Source organism: Herpailurus yagouaroundi, unplaced genomic scaffold (assembly GCF_014898765.1).
Source record: "Herpailurus yagouaroundi ecotype Mexico unplaced genomic scaffold, PumYag 77, whole genome shotgun sequence".
NCBI lineage: Eukaryota > Metazoa > Chordata > Mammalia > Carnivora > Felidae > Herpailurus > Herpailurus yagouaroundi.
The window spans coordinates 51,565,536-51,590,665 of record NW_024412388.1 but is presented as its reverse complement, the minus strand read 5'-3'; the positions used below and the strand labels follow the sequence as shown (position 1 = coordinate 51,590,665).

At 36.4% G+C, this 25,130-nt stretch overlaps 1 protein-coding gene across 10 annotated transcripts in view; it reads left to right on the top strand.

The window, feature by feature from the left end:
• Positions 1-25,130, top strand: part of DOCK7 (dedicator of cytokinesis 7) — a 231,470-nt gene that overhangs the window by 197,011 nt on the left and 9,329 nt on the right. For 5 of the 10 annotated variants that reach the window (XM_040470458.1, XM_040470456.1, XM_040470454.1 and 2 more), the window contains 9 exons: positions 533-725; positions 2,362-2,505; positions 5,576-5,707; positions 7,256-7,270; positions 15,714-15,839; positions 17,813-17,902; positions 18,018-18,254; positions 18,597-18,740; positions 19,863-19,969. In XM_040470458.1, the coding sequence (XP_040326392.1) occupies positions 533-725; positions 2,362-2,505; positions 5,576-5,707; positions 7,256-7,270; positions 15,714-15,839; positions 17,813-17,902; positions 18,018-18,254; positions 18,597-18,740; positions 19,863-19,969 (1,188 nt within the window). Of the gene's footprint in view, positions 1-532; positions 726-2,361; positions 2,506-5,575; positions 5,708-7,255; positions 7,271-15,704; positions 15,840-17,812; positions 17,903-18,017; positions 18,255-18,596; positions 18,741-19,862; positions 19,970-25,130 lie in introns of all 10 variants that reach the window. The other 5 variants (XM_040470459.1, XM_040470457.1, XM_040470455.1 and 2 more) reach the window with 2 other exon arrangements.

Genomic DNA, 25,130 nt, shown 5'->3' with positions numbered 1-25,130 from the left:
TGTTCTAACATTAATTTTCCTGATTTTAAATATGGTTGTGCCTATAACATGATACTTGCAGGAGCACATTTTGAGAAATTTGTAATTCCTATTTATATCTTGAAAACTGCAAGTAAAACTTTGCCATACGACCCTCTCTTTTTACAGTTTTGGAGTCTTTTAAGACACAAATAAAACAAACATTTTACTTAAAATAAATATGATGCAATGATACTATCTTATAGATCTTTTTTCTTGACGATGAAATTTCTTTATATTCCCCTAACGAACACGTAAATTCCCATAGCTTTCCCTTACTGATACCATGTCATTTTTTAGTCCCCCTACAAAAAAGCATCTATTAACCATTGCATGGGCCCACAGTTACTTCTTTAAACATACTTAAAGACACTTTCATACCATTTGAAAACTTGTCTTAATAGGTTGTGTTCAATAACGGAAACCTCTCTAGGTAAACACTAAACAAGCAGTGTAAACTCTCTTCCAGCTTGGGAAACAAATGCTAACTGAAAAGAATTTGTGTTCCAATTAGAATTGCCAAGGGCTACCAGACCTCTCCAGATCTGCGATTGACGTGGTTGCAGAACATGGCTGGCAAACACTCAGAACGCAGCAATCATGCTGAAGCTGCCCAGTGCCTTGTCCACTCCGCAGCCCTTGTTGCTGAGTATTTGAGCATGCTGGAGGACCGCAAATACCTTCCTGTGGGATGTGTAACATTTCAGGTAGGAATCTGCCAGGTTTACATTAAATCGAGGTATGTCCTTCATAGTTGTAACTTTTCTCACTGCTGTTAAGATTCACTCAGCTTGTAAGGACAGCATAAAGACTGAAGGTGATGTTTCACAAGATAAATTAACAGTTCTCTGTCACTGTCATGAATACATTTTTAAAGAGTATTCCGTGTTAGTTTTCTTTCCTCATTTTTTTTTTTACCTCTAAATATCAGTGCTAAGTAGATTTATTCTCTTTGCCTATACTGCTAGGGGCTTCATAGCATTTATGAAATATACCCAAAATGCTGAGAATCAGAATACAGTAGAAACTCTCAGTTGGCTTTTACTTAAGACATCAGATAACCCAACATTCTCCAATACCTGTATAAAATGTGCAGATACCATGGCTCAGAGATGATAGTTTGCTCCCTACTAGGGTTACATACCTCTGACTTACTAGTTGAAATCTTTGCTTACCAGAAGTCAGTTATGCTTTCTTTGCTTTTTCAAAACCCGTTAATGCCAGATCTGGGAAATTACAAAATTTAATTACATGTTATGTCCTCTGGTGAAATCTGAATGAAGAAAGTAAGTCAGTCATTGTTTCTCTGAAAACTAAGTTAAATGTTTTGCAAAGACTTGATAAAAGTGAGTCTCCACAACAGTTGCTATTGAATTAATTTTGGACCAACTACAAAAGATTGGGGAGAAATCTCCTAGAAATCTAGGATAATTTGATAACCTTTTAAGTTTCAAGTTTTTACTCTGAAGAAACCAGAACTGGAAATCTATTTTTTTTTTTTAGAGAGAGAGAGGGAGAGTATGAGCTGGGGAGAGGGGCAGAGGGAAAGAAAGGGGGAGAGAAAGAGAGAATCTTAAACAGGTTCTACACTCAGCATGGCGCCCGGAGAGCAGGGCTTGATCCCACAACCTTGAGATCAGGACTTGAACCAAAATCAAGAGTCATATGCTCAACGGAACAAGACACTCAGGCACCCCCAGAACTGGAAATATTAAATGAAGATTGCGTTATTGCTGTCTAGTCAAGAGAGATTACATGAAAATCTGATCTGGAGACCCATACACAAAGAAAAGGCCTGAGATCGACTTCAAAAAAATGTCAGATGAGTCTATCTGCTGTAAATGTTTAGGTTAAAATATTTAAGGTAGTATGTATTATTTCTTTTTTGGAAATAATGACTGATCCCAGTCTCATTGGGTAAGAGTTTTACTTGAGTTTTTTCATTAACTCAATGTTTGTTAAGCAAGCCAAAACACCATTTCATACTTGAATTTTCCTCTTGGGGAGTTTGACAAGATCATTGAAGTTAAAAGTAAAGACCGTTTAAGTCTCTCGAGATGTCCTGTATCATATTGCTATTTTCCTTATAGCCCATGATTTTTCATATTTTTCATTGTCACAGTTTTTATTAATGGAAAAGTTACCTGACAGTAATGGTACCATTTGATTGTCATCTCCAAAATAGAGAAAGATTCTGGAAATTTGTCTTTTATCTTTGCATTGACTACCCACCCCCTTTTTAAACTGAAGCTGCTATTTATATTTCATTTCAGTTACTTCTTCACACACATCTTCCATGCTAAGAAATTCCATATCTAAAGCCATTTCAACTTTTCCCCCCAGAATATTTCTTCTAATGTTTTAGAAGAATCTGCAGTCTCAGATGACGTGGTATCTCCAGATGAAGAAGGTATCTGCTCTGGAAAGTACTTTACTGAGACAGGACTCGTGGGATTACTGGAACAAGCAGCTGCTTCTTTCTCTATGGTAGATGACTCCTGTTCATTCTCTTTCCCCAGATACATACCTCTGGATTATTAATGACATGTGTATTCTCTCTGCCTGTGACCCTGCTCTTCCTTTATGCTAGTTTTCTCCAAGTACCTTAAGAACTGAGACCAGATCTTATCTATAGATTCATCATTGCTTACTCCTTTTTATCTTAATTGTCGTATTCTCCAGTATTTTTTGTTTGCTTATTTATGAACCATCACTTAATCTACAACAGATTTTTTTGGAGTTTATAAATCTTTTAGCACCAGACATTTTCTAAAACCTTAAAATTAAAACACAGAACAAAACAGAAAACCTCTGGATGATTTAAGTTCCTGTTCAAGCTGACTAACACGGCTGTAGCTATAGAGCTGGTCTGTTGAATGAAAGGAAGAATCTTCTTTTTAGTATGTCAGATGTTGCCCTGGTGCTCAGGAAAATTATAGCCACTCATCTCATGGGTTGCATAGGGACCTCTATTAGGTAGATGTTAGAGTCCTGGAGCTTACTTATCAGGAACTTTATGAACTATCTCCTAGTTCCCTTGCCTGACCTAATGTCCCATGCTATGTAACCCCAGTCTTTGTCCCTCCCTATCTTTATGTGAAGAAGTGAAGCAGTTTTGTTAATCAAATCATTTTTTAACATTTATTTATTATTGAGAGACAGCATGAGCATGGAGGGGCAGAGAGAGGGGGAAACACAGAATCAGAAGGAGGCTCCAGGCTCTGAGCTGTTAGCACAGAGCCTGATGTGAGGCTAGACTCCCAAACCACAGATTGTGACCTGAGCTGAAGTCAGATGCTTAACCGACTGAGCCACCCAGGCACCCCTTAGATGGGGTGATTATTAAAGAAGGGAAAGATAGTTAGCCAAATCCCTGCTTACTTTCTTTCATTAAAAAAAAAAAAAATTAACATTTATTTGAGAGAAAAGAGAGAGGGGGAGTGCAAACAGGGGAAAGGGCAGAGAGAGGGAGAGAGAGAGAGAATCCCAAGCAGGCTCTGCACTGTCAGCGCAGAGCCCGATGTGGGGCTTGACTTCACGAACTGTGAGATCATGACCTGAGCCCAAATCAAGAGTCAGATGCTTAACTGACTGAGCCACCCAGGTGCCCCAGGACTTTTCTGACATTTCTGCTGAGTATTTAGTGTCCCAGCACCACGGATAAGGAGTCTTGAAGTTCATGTTGGGAGAAGAGGGAAACAATGTAATATGCAATGCTGCCCTTCTTCACCATTGTACTGCTATTGGAAATTGGATATTCTCCTGGCCTTAACCCTACCTTGCAATGTATTGGTTAAAGGCATCGATTTAGAAGGCATACAACCAGACTTCAAATCCTGCCTCTGCTACCTTAGTAGTTAAATCACTTCAGGCACAAATTACTCAACCTATCAATGATTCATTTTTCTCATCTATTTAAATGCATCTAAGAATAGTACCTATCACGTAGGAGTCTTGTTAGGATTAAATGAGTTGATATATGTAAACTGCTTATCACAATGTCTGGCTCCAAATAAGTATTACTGTTTGCCATTATCATCCTATTCATCATTATTGATGTTTAGAATGAGTTTACATAAATATAATTATTCAGAGACTCTAAGAATGTTAGGTGATTGACCATTTTAAAATTTCCTGTCTGAAAAATAAAATAAAATTTCCTGTGTGAGGCCTTCAACTGTTCTGATTGCTCCCCTGGATCCCTGCTCCTTGAGTTTCATTTTACGTGATCTGAACTAGCAGGGAAAAAATGTTTTTTTGCTATTAATGGAATATTTTAATAAATACACACTCTGTGTTTGTGTGTATGTGTGTAATTTTAATAATTCACAGTAGTGCAGTGGCCTGTATTACAGAAGTTCTTTTGTAATAGCATATAATTATGAAATTCACTGTTTTTCAGTGAATCCGTTTAATCTTAATTATAATAATTACTGGGGCATTTTAGTTACACTGTATTTATTTCACTATTATAGTTATATGATTGCATAAATTCCTGTGAACTTTTACTGGAAAATATCAGAACCGTATGTTTATTTCCTTGGGAAAATATGTTTGCTAATTTGTGTGGTAATATGAATTCAGTGGCTCTTGGAAAACATCTCTTTCTTCCTTCACTACAGCCACCAATTCATTATTAAGGACAAGAAAACAGAATAGCAGTACAAACACATTTTGTCCATCACTTTGATTATAGGCAGAGCAACCCTTGGCCAGCCACTGGCTAACTGCCCCCTAGTGGAATAAAATCTGGTAGCTTAGAACCTTCTTACATTTTGTGAAAGACAAGTGATATCTTCCCATCGGATATTTCCAGTAAGATTTCCTGTGCCAATTTAATATTTTAGAAATGTAGGGGCGCCTGGGTGGCGCAGTCGGTTAAGCGTCCGACTTCAGCCAGGTAGCGATCTCACGGTCCGTGAGTTCGAGCCCCGCGTCGGGCTCTGGGCTGATGGCTCAGAGCCTGGAGCCTGTTTCCGATTCTGTGTCTCCCTCTCTCTCTGCCCCTCCCCCGTTCATGCTCTGTCTCTCTCTGTCCCAAAAATAAAAAAAATAAAAAATAAAAAAAAAAAAAATTGAAAAAAAATATTTTAGAAATGTAAATAATTTTAGTTTGCCAGGAGGCCACAAGTTATCTGATATCTGTGACCAGTGTAATAATTAATAATTAGATTTCTTTTATTCCACTGCTCAGAATTCTGCAATAGTTTATATGCCTGTGTAAGTACCGACACTAGTAAGTACTGACACACTAGTGAAGTAATTACTGGGTAGATAGCAAAATATTCAATTTAACTTAAACAGAAATTTAAACTTAACATATGTTAAATACACACACACACACACACCATCCAACAATCCATCTGGAGGAATCAATACGTTGTGCAAAATTCTTTTATTAAGAGTTAATAAAATTAAACATTAGTAGTGTTAATTTTTATGTCCTATTGGGAAAGTGTCATTGGTATTGCCTTAGTAGAAATATTGTGAATTCATAAATTGTAATTATTTACTTTCATATCAATGTAACAGAAAACCTATAACATTATTTTTATAGGCTGGCATGTATGAAGCAGTAAACGAGGTTTACAAAGTACTTATTCCTATTCATGAAGCTAATCGGGATGCAAAGAAACTATCCACAATTCATGGTAAACTTCAAGAAGCATTCAGCAAAATTGTTCATCAGGTAATGACTGCAATTTCTAGCTTCAGTGTAAATGGAGAAAACTGTCTAAAAGCATTAGTGTTGCTTTGTACTGATGTCAAACTAGATCCAATGAAATGACCATTTTAATCAGATTATAAATGAACAATGTCAAAATGATGGTTCATGGCCAGAGCAGACTCATTAACAAAAAATGAATTTACTTAGAGTAGATAATGATCATCCTAAATTTTCTACACAGTTTTTTTCTTCACTTTTAAAAACTAATTAGTAGTTAGCAAATTTTTTTTAAATCATGAGTTCTTTTTGTTTCACAGTATGGGTTAAAATTATAAATCTGATTTTTACATGGATTTCTTTTGCTGCCAAAAATTTTTATGTGTAAGGTAGTTTTTTATTAAATGATATTAAAGTCTAATAGACTAATATTGTTAATGTTTTCAACTCAACGGTAACTGTTTTTCCTAGATGTTCCATTCAATCATCCTTTAATATATTTCTAACATGAAAATAGTATTTAGTGAAAATAATGAATAAAACGGTTATCTTATGTTTATTCGATTATAATAGTATGATTTTAGTACTTGTTTATAGTTCATGGAATCCACATATTATCACCAAAATTAAAATTAGCATAAGCTTGGTTTAAAAAATGAAGTCAACTATTAGCAATTGATTAACAAAAAATGAAACTAAAATCTGGGCTCTGTTAAAATACTCTGAAATATCTTATTGAGCCTCCTCCTTCCCCATTTTTCCATTCCCTTCTCTGGGCTACCTGTGCTGTTATCTGCTATTACCATCATCTAAGAAGGAAGTGGAGTATTGATTATCTACTTTTGTATTCATTACTAGTCCTGCTGTACCCTCTGTCAGCTTGACCTCTTTCTTGCCATGAACTAAGCTATTCTAGATGAATTGATAGAATCTGAAAAACGTTAATCGTCTTAAAACAGGGCTGCTACACTGTTAAGCCACTATTTTATTATCACTACTAAAACATTGAAGTTGCAGGAGATTTATTAGGATTCATAATGGTAACAGGTGGGTCTTTTTATAGTCAGTTGTACATATACTGTCAAAGGAGCCTCATCCCAGCTTCTAGAGCTGTAAAGTGCAAATTACACGGCAGGTCTGGAACACCTGGAGCTGGTAGTTTGCAAGAAATTTTCATACATTTGTATCATAAGCATCTGAGCGAAATTGTGATTTCTGTTCCAGTTTACCCTGGGTAGTTCAGCAAAGCGCAACTCCCTGTAGTTAGAGATCTAATTCAGACACATTCATGAAACAAGCAGCTGTCTCTTTTTCACCAAAAGTGTACTTTCCCTTATTAGAGTTTTTAAAAGATGAAATTTTAACTACTAGGTTTTGAACAAGCAGTTTATAAAATTATCACAGATCTCAAGTGAAAGAATATGGTGTTTAAAATATCCTGCTGTCCTCTATTCGCGGAGAAGAATTTACGATATATGGTACCTTACACTGCTGAAGTTCCTTTTGGCCTTTTTTTGTTCTTTTGAAACAGTTTTTTTTATGACTTGCCCTTTTTTACTTTTTATTATACAGAGTACTGGCTGGGAGGTAGGTAATGTTTTAGTTAGTTAAAGACACTAATAGATTGATTTGATCAGATTTCTTATGCCAATGCTTTGCCCACATGTGCTAGCTGTGGGCATTCTGTTGCTATCTGCTATCAACTGAATTCATTAACCAAAGAAATTTTGTTAAAATACTGTTAAGTTATTTTAAGCAATTTATTAAGAGGTTGCAGGCAGTGCATGGAAATTCCTATGTTACGCTAATGAGATTCTTTGGTAAATGAGCCACTTTGTCATCACTTTAGTTTGTTTTTATCCTTTGAAGCATTTTCTTTCATCAACATTTACACACAGATTTCTTTTTTTAACCATACTGTTTCACCTCATTTTACAGAGGTCGATTTATGTGTTATTGCTCAGAGGTGTAACTAAAAAATACCATATTTCATCTGATCAAAGACGCCATCAATTGTAAGACATACCATTATTTTATATGCCTTTAAGAAAGAAGAAAAAAAAAACGTATTAAAGCACAACAGCCATCAGTGGAAAGATGAATGCTAACTACAGAGATATTAAAATGTGGGCCCCAAAAAACGTGCGTCTTAGAATTGATGAAATAATGTGTTGATTTGATCTGGAGTCACTTCACCTTGAGTAGAAGCAATACTGAGGAAGGAAATTCACTTTGTCATTTAAATTTTGTTGGCAGAAGGGATAAAGAGACTGAGAGAACATGAAATTTACTTTGACCTCCTGTACTGACAGTTTGATAATTCGTGTTTAATGAAGACTACATATGCTTCCTTTTATGTAGTAGGTAGGCTTGTGAAAAGTTCTATGTGAATCAGATTTTACCTGAAAAAAAGCCAGGAAGAATTGATTGCTGTTGTTTTAAATCTCTCTGGGAAGGAAAGAATTCTATAAACTGTGGCCTACTTTATGTTGACGAGGTAAAGCAAGGTATTAATCAGGTTTATTTTAAGCTAGGTATATTTGTACAGTTGTCTGCTTTGCCTCTCACTTTGAGGTCAGATTTATGTTGGTTCAACAGTGTAGGCTTTCTCTGGTTTTGTACTACAGTCCTTATTTGGGGACCCAAATAGAAAACCTTGGGAATAAACGTTATTGCTATGTTTCTTTCATTTCTGAGTTAGTCCCCACCTTTTGCTTTTCTTCAGATGAAGCCAGTACTTGTACATCTACCTTAATTCTCCAGATTAAATGCATATGATCTTATTAATATCTAATATATAATTCCTCATTTTTTGTGGCTCAGTGAAGAGATCTAGAAAGAGGCTTGCCATGGTTAATCTGTGAGTGGTACAGTTCCTTAGGGATTTCCTAACATGAAATGAAATTAGCTGAAAAGTAGGCATGAGAAAAGACACATTGAAACCTCTGAGCAGTTTATTACTAGTCTGCTTGATGCTAAATCGACCCCTGAAAGGTATAATTTTCACTGGTTATGACATTAATACCATTCTGTCATCATGTTGATTGCATGGTAAAAGTCACACAGACTTTTTTTTTGTTTATATTCTTGTCACTGCCTTTCACTGGACTTTTAGCTTTGTAGCTTCTAAAATTGTTGCACGTTTGTTTTTTGCTTTTTCCCTTGTAAAACTTAAATGGATGCTTGCATTTTAAAAATGTGTTTGCTACCATTTGCTGCTTATTTGTTTTGAAATTTCCCTAATTAAAATGCTTTCTGTTTTCTCTTCTCTCTTGCCCCTGGTTGCTGACCCTACTCCCTACTTTTACTATTGTCTATTGTGGTAAGTTCCTATCTTGTGAATATTTTTCTTTTTGACTCTGGGAAAACTTCAGTGATTTCATTTTTTTCTGAAAGCTATGTTTCCTAGCTAATATCCTAGTATTCTCAAAGAAGTCTAACTGGTTTAATATCCAGTAAGGATGACTTAGACATTGTAGAAAGGCTCTTTGAATTGGTAACTCACTACCTGACTTATAGCCCACTACCTGGGCTTATATATTAGTGTGTTTCATTTTTCATTATGCTGTTTTATTTGGTACAAATTATTTGAGTTGGCAAAGCTTTTGAGGGATGTGTGTGTGTAAATGTGTGCGCGCGCGCGTGCGTGTGTCTGTGTGTAAAAGATAACTCTAAAACTTGACACTTAACAGTTTGGTAAAGTGTTTAATCATGCAAAATAACAAATCATGAACTCTTCTTTTTTTTTTTTTTTCAACATTTATTTATTTTTTTGGGACAGAGAGAGACAGAGCATGAACGGGGGAGGGGCAGAGAGAGAGGGAGACACAGAATCGGAAACAGGCTCCAGGCTCTGAGCCATCAGCCCAGAGCCCGACGCGGGGCTCGAACTCCCGGACCGCGAGATCGTGACCTGGCTGAAGTCGGACGCTTAACCGACTGCGCCACCCAGGCGCCCCAATCATGAACTCTTCTTAAATCATGGTGGCTGTTATCTGCTCTGGCAGTTTCAGTACCTTAATGGCTACGTAGTATTCACTTTTTCCCAAGCCCATTTATTTTTCTTAAAATAATAGGAAATAAAATGTTTTTTAATCATTTCTTTCTTATGACTACATTTTAAAAATATTTTTAGAAAAAGAAATACTGAATTTCTATATGGAAATTCTTATACTGATTTCATATTTTGTGTGTGTGTTTCATTTCTAAAAGATGTATTTATCCATATGTGCAACAGTGATCAATTTCAGAAGTAGATTAATGCAAGTTTGAATTTTTCAGAATAATCAATCCCCAAACATTGGTTATAGTCATATGACACTTTTCTCAATTTTTTTTTTAATTTTTTAATGTTTATTTATTTTTGAGAGAGACACAGAGCATGAGCGGGGGAGGGGCAGAGAGAGAGGCAGACACAGAACCTGAAGCAGGCTTCAGGCTCTGAGCTGTCAAAACAGAGCCCAATGTGGGACTCGAATGAACCCATGAACCATTAGATCATGACCTAAGCTGAGGTCAGACACTTAACCTACTGAGCCACCCAGGCACCCCTCAATTTTTTTTCTTAAAAGATAACATTTTTCTTTATAGGGAATATCACCACCCTAGTAGGTATATCTTATATTCTCCAGAAAGGCTAGAAAAGGTGGGCTTATTAGCTTTGTGAAGCCAAACTCTTCCTGCTGGACCACTAAAGAAAAGTGGGGCACCCTAACTTTTGAGATTGAAGCACGGAAAAGGGCTATGTCTTACCTCTTGTCATTTGGCTGGATGGACACGAATGTGAGGCAGTGTTTGGTTTTTGTATGCTCAGAAATATTGACTATAGTTCTGGTGCAGTGGTTGCTGTTGAATTTTTATATGCTTTATGCCATGCTAAAGCTAAGTGAGATAAATTAACTTATCTAAGCAAGTAAAGGTAGAGCAGAATTGGGAACTGCAATATAATGGAGGTGGGGGTAGTCTCTGAAAGAAGGGAATGAAGAAAATTCTAAGAGCATAGTCTTTACCTCTGGAATGTTAAGTCAGATATTAAGAAAGTTAAGGAAAACATAATAGGTAGGAAGAATCTTATCTTCAGGAGGAGATGCCTTTTGGGTAGTTAGTGACTCCCTGATAATTGGTACAGACCCATGACTGAGCACCTGACAGTGCTGTACTGCTGATTGTGTTCTGCCCTTATGCTACTCTTCAGGAGAAAAAGAAAGATATGGACAGCAAACATGTACTGTGTAGATGATATTAGATGTGATTTCTTTTTCCCGGACTGGCCATGTAATGGTAAAAACTGACCTTCTGATAAGAAATGTAGTAGGATATATCTTAGAATATGTTCAGTAGGTGAATCACCAACCTGGTTATCGTATTAGAGTATGGAAGGAAAGAAATGCAAGCATGCAAAAACAACTATGGTAGAGGACAGTGTTGTAACATAGAGAAAGACAAACCATAGGATGGGAAGTATCCAGTAATTCTCAAAAGGCTTACTCAAGGAAATTGTCAAAAATTACCAAGGAAAACATAAGAGAAGTGGAAGATGGCTTAGAGATCATACTGGTGTCCTAGTGTTTGTGTATCAGTATATAGGGCATAGGGATTTTTATAGCTTATTTTTTTTAATGTTTTTATTTATTTTTGAGAGAGAGAGGTAAGTGCAAGCAGAGGAGGGGTGGAGAGAGAGGAGACACAGAATCTAAAGCAGGCTCCAGGCTCTGAGCTATCAGCACAGAGCCCAACATGGGGCTTGGACCCGCGAATGGTGAGATCATGACCTGAGCCGAAGTCAAACGCCCAGTCAACTGAGCCACCCAGGCGCCCCTGGGATTTTTGTACCTTAATTAAGAACTTGGACTTAAGGTGTCAAATATATTGGTCTTTAACTCCCAGCTCCAACACTGAGTAACAGTGTGACCTTGGGCAAATTACTTTTTCCTCCTCTATAAAATGAGAGTGAAAAAATGATACCTATCTCATAATTGTGATAAGAATTAACAATGATGCATGTAAAGGGGATAGCCAGTGTATAGCACATATAAGTCATTTAAAAACATTAGAGATTATTTTTTGGGGCGCCTGGGTGGCTCAGTCGGTTAAGCGTCCGACTTCGGCTCAGGTCACGATCTCGAGGTCTGTGAGTTCGAGCCCCGCGTCAGGCTCTGGGCTGATGGCTCAGAGCCTGGAGCCTGCTTCTGATTCTGTGGCTCCCTCTCTCTCTCTCTGCCCCTCCCCCATTCATGCTCTGTCTCTCTCTGTCTCAAAAATAAATAAAAAACATTAAGAAATTTTTTTTAAAAATAAATAAGTAAAATAAAAACATTAGAGATTATTTTTATTGTTGTTACTATAACATCATCATCATCATCATCATCATCACCGCTACTTATGTTAACACACTTTGGCTAATGAAGTCTAAGAGGTGTTATGTTCCCAAGCTGACATCTATGGCTAAATAAACTGATAAAAAATGTTTGTGCTCTATAAGAGAAATAGATCTGGTAGATGAGAAATTACCACTGTATGAAATAGTGGTATGCTTTTCTGGAAATCAATTACCTTGAAGAAAGTGTAGCAGAAAACAGTTGCGTGAGGATAAAAGTTTTAGTAGTGATATTATTATAGAAGTACACAGCCAACTCAATAGAATGTTCTTGCTAAATAAAGATAACAAAAGTAGAAAAGATTTGAAATCCATTTGTCATAAGACATCTCAGCCATTGGAGACATGGATAGATAAGTAGATGGATTTCCTTGTCTGGGACATGGTTTCATCCCATGAGATTGTGGAACCAATAAGTAGAACTGCCAAGGAAGAATTAAGTTGGAGTGGGGAGATGATAGGAATCTCAGAAAGAATTCATGGCCGTAAGGAAAAGTAATGCTAGAAAAAAAGAGAGGCAAGGCGATAGGAAAGTAGAAAACCAGTGTCATCCTGTGGTCCAGAACTGAGGAGGAAATAAAATGAAGTGAGGTTTTTCCTGAGGAGGAAACTATATGTATAATTATGCTTTCATGAACATGTAGAGTCCATCGTTTTACACTAGGGAACTCTTTGTAAATTGAAGCTAAATTTCCTCAAACTCTTAATCTTCCTTCTGCTGCTGTTCCCTCTCCCATGCCAGTGCACACACATTCACTCAGTTCTAGTAACTCCTTAGAGTTAACTCTGATCTACTCCATTCTACCTCTTGCACACTCCCCTTCAACTGCACTAGCCACCTTCCTGTTCCTCAAACATACTGGGTAGGCTTCTGCCTGGAATGCTTTTCCCCACAGGTCCACATAAATCACTCTCACACCTCCGTCACATCTTTGCTCACATGTCCCCTTTTGGTGAGACCCACCCTGACCACACTCTTTGTCTCTTCTGTTCACTGATTTCTCACAAACATCTAGAACAGTTTGCCGCCATATAGTAGGCACTAAATAAATATGTGAATGGATGAGTGGTTTCCCTCACATTCTGTTTTGTGCCTTTCTACGACTTTTCTTTCTTTCTCTCTCTGCTTTCTCTCTCTTCTTCCCTTCCTTCCCACATCCACTTAGCCATTCTTTTGAGTTGTAGAACCCTGTGTGTCACCTCTTTTGAGATCTGACTCCAACAGGATTAATCTTTCCTTTCTCAATACCACTTTTTATTACAGCACATGACCATTTTTACTGTAATTATTTTAGTATATGCTTTACTTTCTTGAGAGGCCAAGTCTTTTTATTTTTATTTTTATTTTCATATTACTGAGTATGAATAGTGTCTAACACATTATCAGCACTCAATACTTTTTTTCCTTGATCTGAATGTCAGTATGAGAAAGTAAATAAGAAGTTTAAGCCTACTAACTAGTTACAAGCTGCATTAATAAAATTCAAGTTTATATGGAGGGAGTCAGTGAGCCCACTAATCCCTGCACTGATCAGATCACATCAGCAATATTGTGTCTATTTCTGGGATTCCACACGTTGAAAGGTGGCCTTGAAAAACTGATAAAATGTAAACAAGATAGTAATTCCTATCATATAAAGATGATTGACAACTGGAAAGTTTAGCTAAGGGAAACAAGGCCTAATAGCAGTCTTCACATATTTAAAAAGCCACAATATTAAAGATTTGGAATAGTGTTTGAAGTTGGAAACCTCTGAGAGGAATAGAGCCAGAATAAGAAAACGTTAGTATTTGTGGTTTTTCTTTATTTAATTAATTTTTTAAATGTTTACTTATTTTTGAGAGGGAGAGGCAGCAAGCTAGACAGGGGCAGAGAGAGAGGGAGACACAGAATCTGAAGCAGGCTCCAGGCTCTGAGCTGTCAGCACAGAGCCCAGTGTGGGGCTCGAACTCATGAACAACGAGATCATGACCTGAGCCGAAGTCGGACACTTAACCGACTGAGCCACCCAGGCGCCCCTAGTATTTGTGGTTTTTAAAAAGTAGTAATGTATATCTACACATGTGTATGACATTTTTGAAACCTAACTATCACAAATCGTTGATTTTCTCAAATGCCATTTTCACTTTCCATGCAGTGCCTTCATTCCTTATGTCAAAATTTGCTGTTATATTATTTTATTGACTTATTGATGGTTTTAATCAGAATTTAATACCTTTTTGTCTACAGAGATTTAATTTGCTATAGAGCTTAATTTTTATGCCTATTAAATTTTGAAATAACTGAAAAAAATTTATTTTTAAAATTTTTATTGCGGGGGGGAGAGAGAGAGAGAGAGAGAGTGGGGGAGAGGGGCAGAGGGAGAGAGAGATGTGAGGCTTGATCCCACAACTCTGGGATCAGGACCTGAGCCAAAAACAAGAATCAGATGCTCAACTGACAGAGCAACCCAGGCACCACCTGAAAAGAAACTTTAAATTAAAAGCCTCAAGTTTCTTTAGTGCCAAAGACATTTTTTTTCTTCAAAACTGTATTTCTTCTGGGTAAAAATGGGGGGATATTTTTAGTCACTGTACTTTTTTTTTTTTTTTTGGTATTAAGGATCAGAGTTTTGCTTAATTATCTGTTTAATTTGTGACTTATTTTACATATCCTTTTGCCTTCCAGTAAGAACTCAATATAGGAAAAATAAGTAAAAGACAGATTAGGCTTAAAGAGAATTCAGAGGTTTCTGAATACTTATGTGTGGCTCTGTATATAGGCACTACCATAAAATCCTTCTGAAATATTGTTGTAAATAAACTGTAAAGACTGCATAGAAAGCTTCCAAATATTTTATCTTTATTGAAGGAATTTGTTTTCAAATGCACTGTGTAAGAGTTCAGGTGATCTTAGTGTACTTTGTACTTGAATGTGTGGTTAATGCATGCAGTAGGTGGTTTGGGGACTTTAGAATAACCAACTCAGGTCAAATTTTTCTCTTTTTATCTTTCATTCATGAATTTTCCCCTTTGTATTCCATTTTTAGTTACTCTTCCACGTATAAATATTTTTATTGGCAGAGGGATTCCCCATTGTAAATTTTTTATGTCAGGGCTTCCTGATGGTCTTGACATTTACTGTCTCCTCTGTGCCAGGTGCTATATACCCGGCTTTTAACTTTCATGATCTCATTTATTACATTTGTAAAGGGATTATATATAAAGGTAAATGCTAACTAAAAATATCAGTGTTATTTTTAAATTTAACTTTATTTAGTATGCTGTAATTTCAGAATAATTAAGACACAGTTCATGGTATCCCAAGCATCTTTTCTTACAGTAAGGAAAATTACTTATCTCAGTTGCGTAGGGACTTAAAAACACAGACCAATTTGAGGTGGTCACTTGGTACAAACTGTGAAAAACCTATACCATGTGTGACTTAGTCACTTGATAAAAGTCCTAATTGCATAACGTTATTTGTTAGAAAAAATGAAAAAGAAAGATTATTTACTTTGTTTTAACTTCATTTGAGAAATAAAATATTGTAATTTTAAATTATTTTTGCAGTTTTTGAGAATTTTATACCGTAGTAGCAATCTAAACATAATGTAAGAAACAAAAAAACTTTGTATTAAGGTTTCTTTGTTTTCCTACACCTAGGATGGTAAGCGGATGTTTGGCACCTATTTTCGTGTTGGTTTTTATGGAACCAAGTTCGGGGATTTGGATGAACAGGAATTTGTCTACAAGGAGCCTGCAATAACCAAACTTGCGGAGATCTCTCACAGATTGGAGGTGAATTCTGCAGTAGTTTATAAATGCCATCTTTAATTTGTATTTTCTATGATGAATAGACTGTCAGATCCAGATCTAATCATTTAATAAGCCAGATCATGCCAAACTACTCCTTTACAGAATAAAGATTTTTTGATAGGTACAGTAATATGCTTTCTAATCCTTCAAATCTTTTATGGCAACAGTAAAATAATATTAACTGCTTCTTTTTGAGGCTCTATTTTCACATCTGTCTTAGAAGGCCCTACACCCTTCAGAATTACTGTGATTTACAGAGAAATGTGTATAGTATTATCTGCACTTTGTAGAAAAAGACATAAGCAGTTACGAAGCAACTAATAATAGAATTGGAACTAGAACCTCAAGAAATTTCTGACCCAAGTGCATTATCTCTTTGGCCTGATTCCCAGGGAGATTCCTTTAGGACTTAAAAGCCTGAAATCACACCCTGAAAACACTTCTTAGAACCCCTCAACCTTCTTTTTCACTCCTTATTCATTTTCACGAAGATGATAAATTTTCATATTAAGAGGTTTACCAATCTTCTCTGCTGTAGTTACTCTTTCCAACCTTTCTTTATTCTTTTTACTCAAAAGGCAGTCCAGGACTAGAAAGCACCGGCATCATCTAGGAGATTGTTTGAAATGTAGAATCTCAGACCCTACCCCAGACCTTCTGAACTCATTCATATGTGGAATTTAAGAAACAAAAAAGATGAAGATAGGGGGAAGGGGGGGGGGGCAAAGCGGTGGGGGGAGGCAAACCATAAGAGACATTAACTATAGAGAACAAACTGAGAGTGGATGGGTGATGGTAGGGCACTTGTGGGGCGCCTGGGTGGCTCAGTAGGTTGAGCCATCCGACTTCAGGTCAGGTCATGATCTCGCGGTTTATGAGTTTGAGCCCCACATCGAGCTCTGTGCCAACAGCTCAGAACCTGCAGTCTGCTTCAGATTTTGTGTCTCCCTCTCTCTCTCTGTTCCTTCCCAACTTGTGCTCTCTCTAAAGTAAATAATAAAACATTAAAAAAGGGGGGGGGGGCACTTGTGTTAAGCACCAGGCATTATTATTCTACTCCTGAAACCAATATTACCCTATATGTTAACTAATGAGAGTTGAAATAAAAACTTGGAACAAGAGAAAAAAATTCATCATTTTTAACAAGATCCCTGGGTTATTTCTATTCACATAATAGTTGGAGAAGCAATGTTCTGGGGCTTGTTTTTATTCTCAGCTGATGTTAATTTCTTGACTGTTACATGCTTGTGTTCACCTTCCATGAATTGGCTTAAAGTGTGACTTTTTATTTTTTAAGAGCTAAATAAGTCTTGGGAAATGCTGACATGGTGTCTTCCAGATTTACTCAATCATAAAACTTATCTTTGAGGGAAGAGCAGGGGTTCTCCTTTGAAGATTCAGATTTAATTTTTCCTATTGAATATCTCCATCCAATGCCCATGCTGCTACTCAGTGTTAAATGGCAAAGTTACTACATTCTTGACTGGGCTGACTTTTCAAAATCTAAACCAGTATAAAACTTTCAACAGATCAATGCCTTTATTTGAAAATTCTGGAATATTAAATCATTCATAAAATGAATGCTGGTTCGTTGACCCATATCTGTAAGAAGTCAGGCCACATCAAACTCAATAGTAAGATTCTATACATCAAAGATACTGAGTTTCTTTTGTTTCTGCTTTCTGTTCCCTTTTTGTTTTTCTTGAGGACCTCTTATGGAATCCAGTATTTTTATTGGAGAAAATTGTTATTTTATTTTGTGTTAAAGTGAGTGATGGGAATAAAATCAGATTAATAGGCTAAATATAATTTTTGTGAACCTAAATAATTATTTTGTAATTATTCAGATGGTTGTACAAGAACTTAGCCTCATTTTGGTCAGAAGTCTCCCTGAGAGGCTTTCTCTACTCTCTAATGTTAATTTCATGTAAAAGGTTTCTTTTTCTTTATTGTAGGGATTTTATGGAGAAAGATTTGGAGAGGATGTGGTTGAAGTAATCAAGGACTCTAATCCTGTAGACAAGTGTAAATTAGATCCTAACAAGGTATGGTTAATTAGACCGGAATGTACATACGTATATCTCTGAGACTGGTTTTGAGGGAGAAGGACTAAATGATGACTTAACAGTGAGAAAATGAAGGGCTTTTTTTCTTTCCTAGGCATACATTCAGATTACCTATGTGGAGCCATACTTTGACACATATGAGATGAAGGACAGAATCACCTATTTTGACAAAAATTATAATCTTCGCCGTTTCATGTACTGTACGCCCTTCACTTTAGATGGCCGTGCCCATGGGGAACTTCATGAACAATTCAAACGGAAGACCATTCTGACCACTTCTCATGCCTTTCCTTATATTAAAACAAGGGTCAATGTCACTCACAAGGAGGAGGTAAGTCCCCAAACAGGGAACTAGGATTAAAGAAACCAATACATTGGAGCCATGTGAGAACAGTGTGGATGTAGCATTATGTACTGCCCCTCGTGTAAACGTACTAGAAGTTTACCCATTTTTGAGTCATTAATTTCAGCTTCTTTTCTTGGTTCCTAGTTTACCCTTGGTTTATGCTTTAAAAGGTTGGCTTTTTTTTTTTTTTTTAAGGCATCCAAAGTTTGGAATTATGTTATTGGACAATAATTTATACTTAGTCTCCACTTTTTAAAAAATTGATTATATATAAAGCTCATTAAATAGTTTTCAGTCAGGACACTGACCTAATGTTATTTCATCCAGATCATCTTAACCCCAATTGAAGTTGCTATTGAAGATATGCAGAAAAAGACTCAGGAGTTGGCATTTGCAACACATCAGGATCCAGCAGACCCCAAAATGCTTCAGATGGTGCTCCAGGGGTCTGTAGGCACAACAGTGAATCAGGTTAGTGCTTTTTGCTAGTACTCTGTAAATTCCGTGATAAATGGAATTGGGAATGATGTCATGATTACATTTCACAGAGATCACAGGTAAGTGTTAGATCAGGCAGAAAAAGATTTGTGTTAGAAGTGGTTTGCAGAAGTCACAAAGGATAAATGAAGATAGACTGAAAAACAAAAATCTTTTTAGTATGATCTGTCACTAAGGTTTTCATGCCTCCTCCTGTACTGCCTGTATACCCATCTGTTCTCAAACATTCTATTAAGAAGGAATTGATTCACTTAAAATCGCCTTTCCTTTAAAATCTTGTACTAAATGAACGTGATCTAAAAAGGCCTCATTTTCAGAGCTACGTACATACATGCGAATGCTTGCCCCCTTAGTACTCCCTGGTGTTTCTTCTCCACATCTCCTTCACAGTGAGTCATGAGCAGGAAATAATAATGTGGATTCGCTTTGAAAGTTTTAATAACATATGTACGTATTATTGTTGTTTTGTCATATGCAGATTAGAAGCCATCCCCATTATCTCCTTGTGATGGGTTCATTCAGCTTCTCTTGCTGATGATTAGGGAATATTCCAGGGTAAGGTAAAATCCAGAAAGGCTTCAAGTAAGATTTCAAGATATTATGTATCTTATATATCTTATGTATCTTATATATCGATACTGCCCTATCGATACCAATTTACTTCAATACTGAAGTAAATATTTTAACACTTTTACCCCTAAAAACATACATGATTTGGGGGTTTTACTTCCAAAAGGTATAACAGTCACAAAAGGTCATCTCCAACAGCTGACTGCATCCAGGATAAATTATGGAATATAAAAAGTACAAAGCACAATGCTTCTATGAATATGATAGTCAGTCCTTGAACTCCTCTTTTCTTTGAAAAATGCACTAATTTAATTGCAGAACTTAAAAATATAAGATTTGGCATTAAGAGAAGCTGAAAATCAATTGCCAGAATCTATCTGTGAGAAGTTTTAATATAGGCATAGACGTACATGCATTAAGCTTAAGTGGAACCATCTCATTGCTAAGAAAAAATCATTTGGGTAAATTCTACCTCTGATTTTAGAGAAGACCAAAACATACTTGTTTTATGTTCTTATTTTACAGGGGCCTTTGGAAGTTGCCCAGGTTTTTCTATCTGAAATACCCAGTGATCCAAAACTCTTCAGACATCATAATAAACTACGACTGTGCTTCAAAGATTTTACTAAAAGGTACTCAAGACTTCCTACATAAAGATCCTCACATTTGAGAATGTCCAAACCACAGAATGGTATAAGGTCCTTAAGGGACTATTCAAAAGAGAGAATCTAGGAAAGCATCTCACAGTGAGAAACAGTTTGTGCGTTACTTCCTGTACCTTCCGGGCCTCTACGTATCCCCCCCTACGTATCCAATACTCTGTAATGCCATATTTTTTATTTTAAAGATTAGAAGAGCCCAGACTCAATTTTTTTTTTTAACTTGAAACTGTTATAGACCATTTAACTATTTAACCTGAGAGTCATTATTTATGGTGAACCTTCAATGGGAAAGTTTTGGTTTCCCTTCACTCAGGAAACACAGAAGCAACAAACTTGGAAGCAAAAAATTTATGTTCAGATCTTGTCTTTGTAATCGTGTGTCCTATTCCAGGTCACTTAATCTCTATCATCCTTTATTTTCTAGTATATAAAGTAAGAATAATATCTGCTTGTGCAAGTTAAGTGAAATAATATATGGGTGTGTCGGGGTCCCCAAGACCACCCCCAGTTTTAATGATTTGCTAGGAGGACTGACAGGACTCAGCATATAGATGTAGTCATGGCTATGATTTGTTGCTGTGAGAAGGGACGAAGTAAAACCTTCAAAGGGAAAAGGCACAGTGAAGTCTTGGGGAATCCAGCTGTAGGCTCCACAATGCTCTCTTAGGGGATTTGCACAGGAGCTCCTGATGCCTCCAGCACTGAGCTGGGATAGCATGTGTGAAATGTTGTCTACCCAGGAAGCTCAGTAGAGACTCAGTGCCAAGACTGTTGCTGGGGGCTGGTCACATAGACACCTTCTCCCTGGTATCTACCAGAATTCCAGACTCACAGAATGAAAGCAGGTATTCAGCATAAGCCATAATGTTTGTGTAAATAGTTTAGGCACATTGAGCCGCTCTTATCTTCTGGGAACGATTACCTCCCAAAGTCCAAATTCCAAGACACTAACCAAGCGCCATCCTTGCAAACAGGCCTTCGAAGGATAGCAGTCTCCGGCCTGCAGTTAATTCTTTTCTGCACAAATAATATTTGGCACATAATAAATAGGTGTTTAGTAAATATTAAATTTTGAAACAGTAGGAAAAACAGTCATTTATCAACTTGATACTGGTTCCTGCTTTACTAACACTGAAAGCAAAATAGAGAGAATGATTAATTTTACATAGTCATGCCAGGGAAGATTGCACACAGGAGTCGACATTTGATATGGACCTTGGAAGGAAGAATATTAGTTTTCAGACAGATACAGGGAGAAAGCGTATACTAAATAGAAGAGAAAAAAAGAAAAACCAGCATGAGCAAAGTTCAGAGTCTCTTCGGAGAAAGGTGAATAGTTTAATGAAGCTGGAACCATAAAATCTGTGAAGAGAGGCAGTCGAATACTGGGTAAGTGGACTGGGATTAGATTGTAAGAGCCTAGTGTACCATTAAGTAAATGACTATCACCTAATAAAGTAGCATCAGAACCCAGTCTTTGACTCCCTGTTGTGCTTTCTCTTATCAAATCATTCATTGAACAGCTTTATCAGGGGTAGAGATAATTTTATATCAGTTTTGTCATCAGAAAATTATGAGGAATGCTAACATAATCAAGTATTTTAAGACGGAATTTCCCATGTTCTCATTGCAATAGCTATCATGAATTCCTATCAGTCTCTCCTGCCTGAACATGGTGAATATCTTTTAAAAGACTTCAAAAAGCTTCACTGGAAGTCTGAGATTCCATAATCTGATTAGTGGCCTAGACCCCTTCTAGGTTTGATTTTAGGAAGCAGCAGGAAACAGCTCCAAGTATATGAAGTAAATGAACTGTGGTAGTGAAAGAAGGAAACCTGCTTTATACCTGTAAAATTGACTAATAGCTGGCATTAGTTTTATTATTAGGAAAGTTTCAAATAACAACCAAAAACACCCTGCTATCTGTCAGCCAGATGGTCTTGGAACAATACGTACTTCTTTAGGTCATACACATTTAATTATAGACAGATACGGCTTTTCTTGCCGTTATTTGGAATTTTTACATGATTACATTCATGTATATCCTCCTCTGTGCATATTGATGATAAGGTAATGAACTTTTGCAGTGCGCAGGTCTCCTTAAGTGTTACCAACTGTAGAGAAGGTTTTCTTCATTTTAAATGACAAAAAGGCAGAAACACCAAACAAACTATAAAATATAAATCTTATCAAGAAAATTATAGCCTTTTTTATTATTTATTATTTTATTAAAGTCATGCTACCTTTTGTGTTACCTTTAATTTTTTATATCAGTATGCATATATATATATATATATATTTATAAAAATTCACTTACGGGGCGCCTGGGTGGCGCAGTCGGTTAAGCGTCCGACTTCAGCCAGGTCACGGTCTCGCGGTCCGGGAGTTCGAGCCCCGCGTCGGGCTCTGGGCTGATGGCTCAGAGCCTGGAGCCTGTTGCCGATTCTGTGTCTCCCTCTCTCTCTGCCCCTCTCCCGTTCATGCTCTGTCTCTCTCTGTCCCAAAAATAAATAAACGTTGAAAAAAAAATTTTTTTTTAAATAAATAAATAAAAATTCACTTACAACATACATAGAATTTTTTTTCAGTTAAAGTTAAAACTTTCTAATGGTTACTTTATTTCATCAAATGTTTGAATTTAAGTTGAATTTAAGCGTGATGGAGTTATCCAGTGTGTTGGATTTTTTAAAATATTTTTTATTATAGTCGACACAATGTTTCGTTAGTTTCAGGTATACAACATGGTGATTTCCTATACCTTATGCTGTGTTCTCTACAAGTGTAGCTACCGTCTGTCACCATACAATGCTGTTACAGTATCATTGATTATGTTCTCTATGCCATTCTCTGTGCCTTTTGTGCCTGTGGCATATTCATTCTGTATCTGGAAGCCTATACCTCATACTCTCCTTCACCCGTTTTGCCCATCTTCCTACTGCACTTAGATCTGATTCTGCTCTTTTGTTGTTGTTGTTCATTTGTTTTTTAGATTCGACATGTAAGTGAAGTCATATCATTGTCTTTCTTTGTATGACTTATTTCACCTAGCATAATATCTCTGAGTCCATCCATGTTGTCACAGATGGCAAGATCACATGCTTTTCATGGCTGTGTAATGTTCCGTTGTTTGTAAATACCATATCTTCCTTATCCATTCATCTATCAGTGGACATTTAGGTTGCTTCCATATCTTGGCTAATGTAAATAATGCTGCAATAAACATAGGGGTGTATATACCTTTTTTAATTAAATGTTTTCATTTACTTTGGGTAAATACCCAGTAGTGGGATTATTGGATCAAATGGTATTTCTGTTTTTAATTTTCTGAGGAGCCTCCATACTATTTTAAGCATGAAATGACTAAGCCAAAGTACACGAACATTTTTTGAGCCCTTAATACATCATGCATTGCAAAAAGTTTCTAAGTATCAAACAGTGCCAAGTATGCAAGTGTACTAATCTCAGCACACCTTGCTTTAAGTAATGCCATTTAGGTAGAGTATCTCTTGTTAATCAGTTTAAATGGTACTTTTGTTTGTATTCTTTTATTCCTAAAACCAGTGAACACTTTTGCATGTGTTTACTTCTTATATTTTGGGATTTATATTTTAAAACTAATTTTCATTAAATCTTAAATGCATTTAATATAATATTTATAGCACTTGTTATTAAAGAACAGGGAGAAAAAAAATCATGTTCCTACCCACTCTGCTTAAGAAATAACATTATCATTGCTTTGAGATCACCTCCTTATATGTTCTTTTCTGATAGCATCTCTACTTTCCTCTAGAGGTAACCACTATCATGAATTTCATATTTATTATTTCCTTTATTGTCTTTATGGTTTCTCATAAATTAATGTATCCTTTAATAATACACTTTCATTTTGCGTATTTTTATATAAATGGACAGTGAATATAATTTTTCTGTGACTTGCTGTTTTCAAAGTTTGTGAGATACACCTAAATTTACTTTATTTTTATATATTACATTGTGTGAATATACCATGATTTATTCATTTTTGTGTTGGTGTATATTTGGTAGTTACCTGTGTTTTTGTTTTGTTTTTGTTACAAAGAGTAATATTCAAATATCCTTCTTTTTCTGAACTGACAACAGATTTTCTAGGAGTTATATACCTAAGAGTAGTGTTGTTGGTTCATAGGTTCAGCCTCAACCAGATAATGCCACTTTTTTCCAAAGTGTGTAAGCCATTACACATAAAGGAGCCAGAAAAAGAACAAAGCCCCAAACCAGCAGAAGGAAGGAAATAGTAAAGATTAGAGCAGAGATAAATGATATAGAAACTAAAAAAAAAAAACAAAAAAAAACAAAAAAACAATAGAATAGTCAGGGAAAGCAGGAGCTAGTTCTTTGAAAAGATCAACAGAATTGATAAACTTCTTTTTTTTTTTTTTTAAATACAATTGTATTTTTTTTTTAATTTTTTTTTTTTAATTTTTTTTTTCAACGTTTATTTATTTTGGGGACATAGAGAGACAGAGCATGAACGGGGGAGGGGCAGAGAGAGAGGGAGACACAGAATCGGAAACAGGCTCCAGACTCTGAGCCATCAGCCCAGAGCCTGATGCGGGGCTCGAACTCAAGGACCGCGAGATCGTGACCTGGCTGAAGTCGGACGCTTAACCGACTGCGCCACCCAGGCGCCCCTTGAATTGATAAACTTCTAACCAGACTCATAGAGAGAGAGAGCGCGCACGTGCAGGAACTTGAATAAGCAAAATCACAAATGAAAGAGGATAAATAACAACCAACACCACAGAAGTATAAACAGTACTTCTCTGCTCATGTGCTTTCTCTCTCTCTCAAAACAAAACAACAGCAAAATTGCAGGAGAATACTACAAAAAATTATATGCCAACAAATTGGACAACATAGAAGAACTAAATTCCTAGAAACCTATAAAGTACCAAAACTGAAGCAAGAAGAAATAGAAAATTTGAATAGACTGGTTACCAGCAACGAAATTGAATCCGTAATCAAAAAACCCCCAACAAACAAAAGCCTAGGATTGGACAGCTTCACAGGCGAATTCTACCAAGCATTTAATACCTATTCTTCTCAAACAATTCCAAAAACTAGAAGAGGAAGGAAAACTTCCAAATTCATT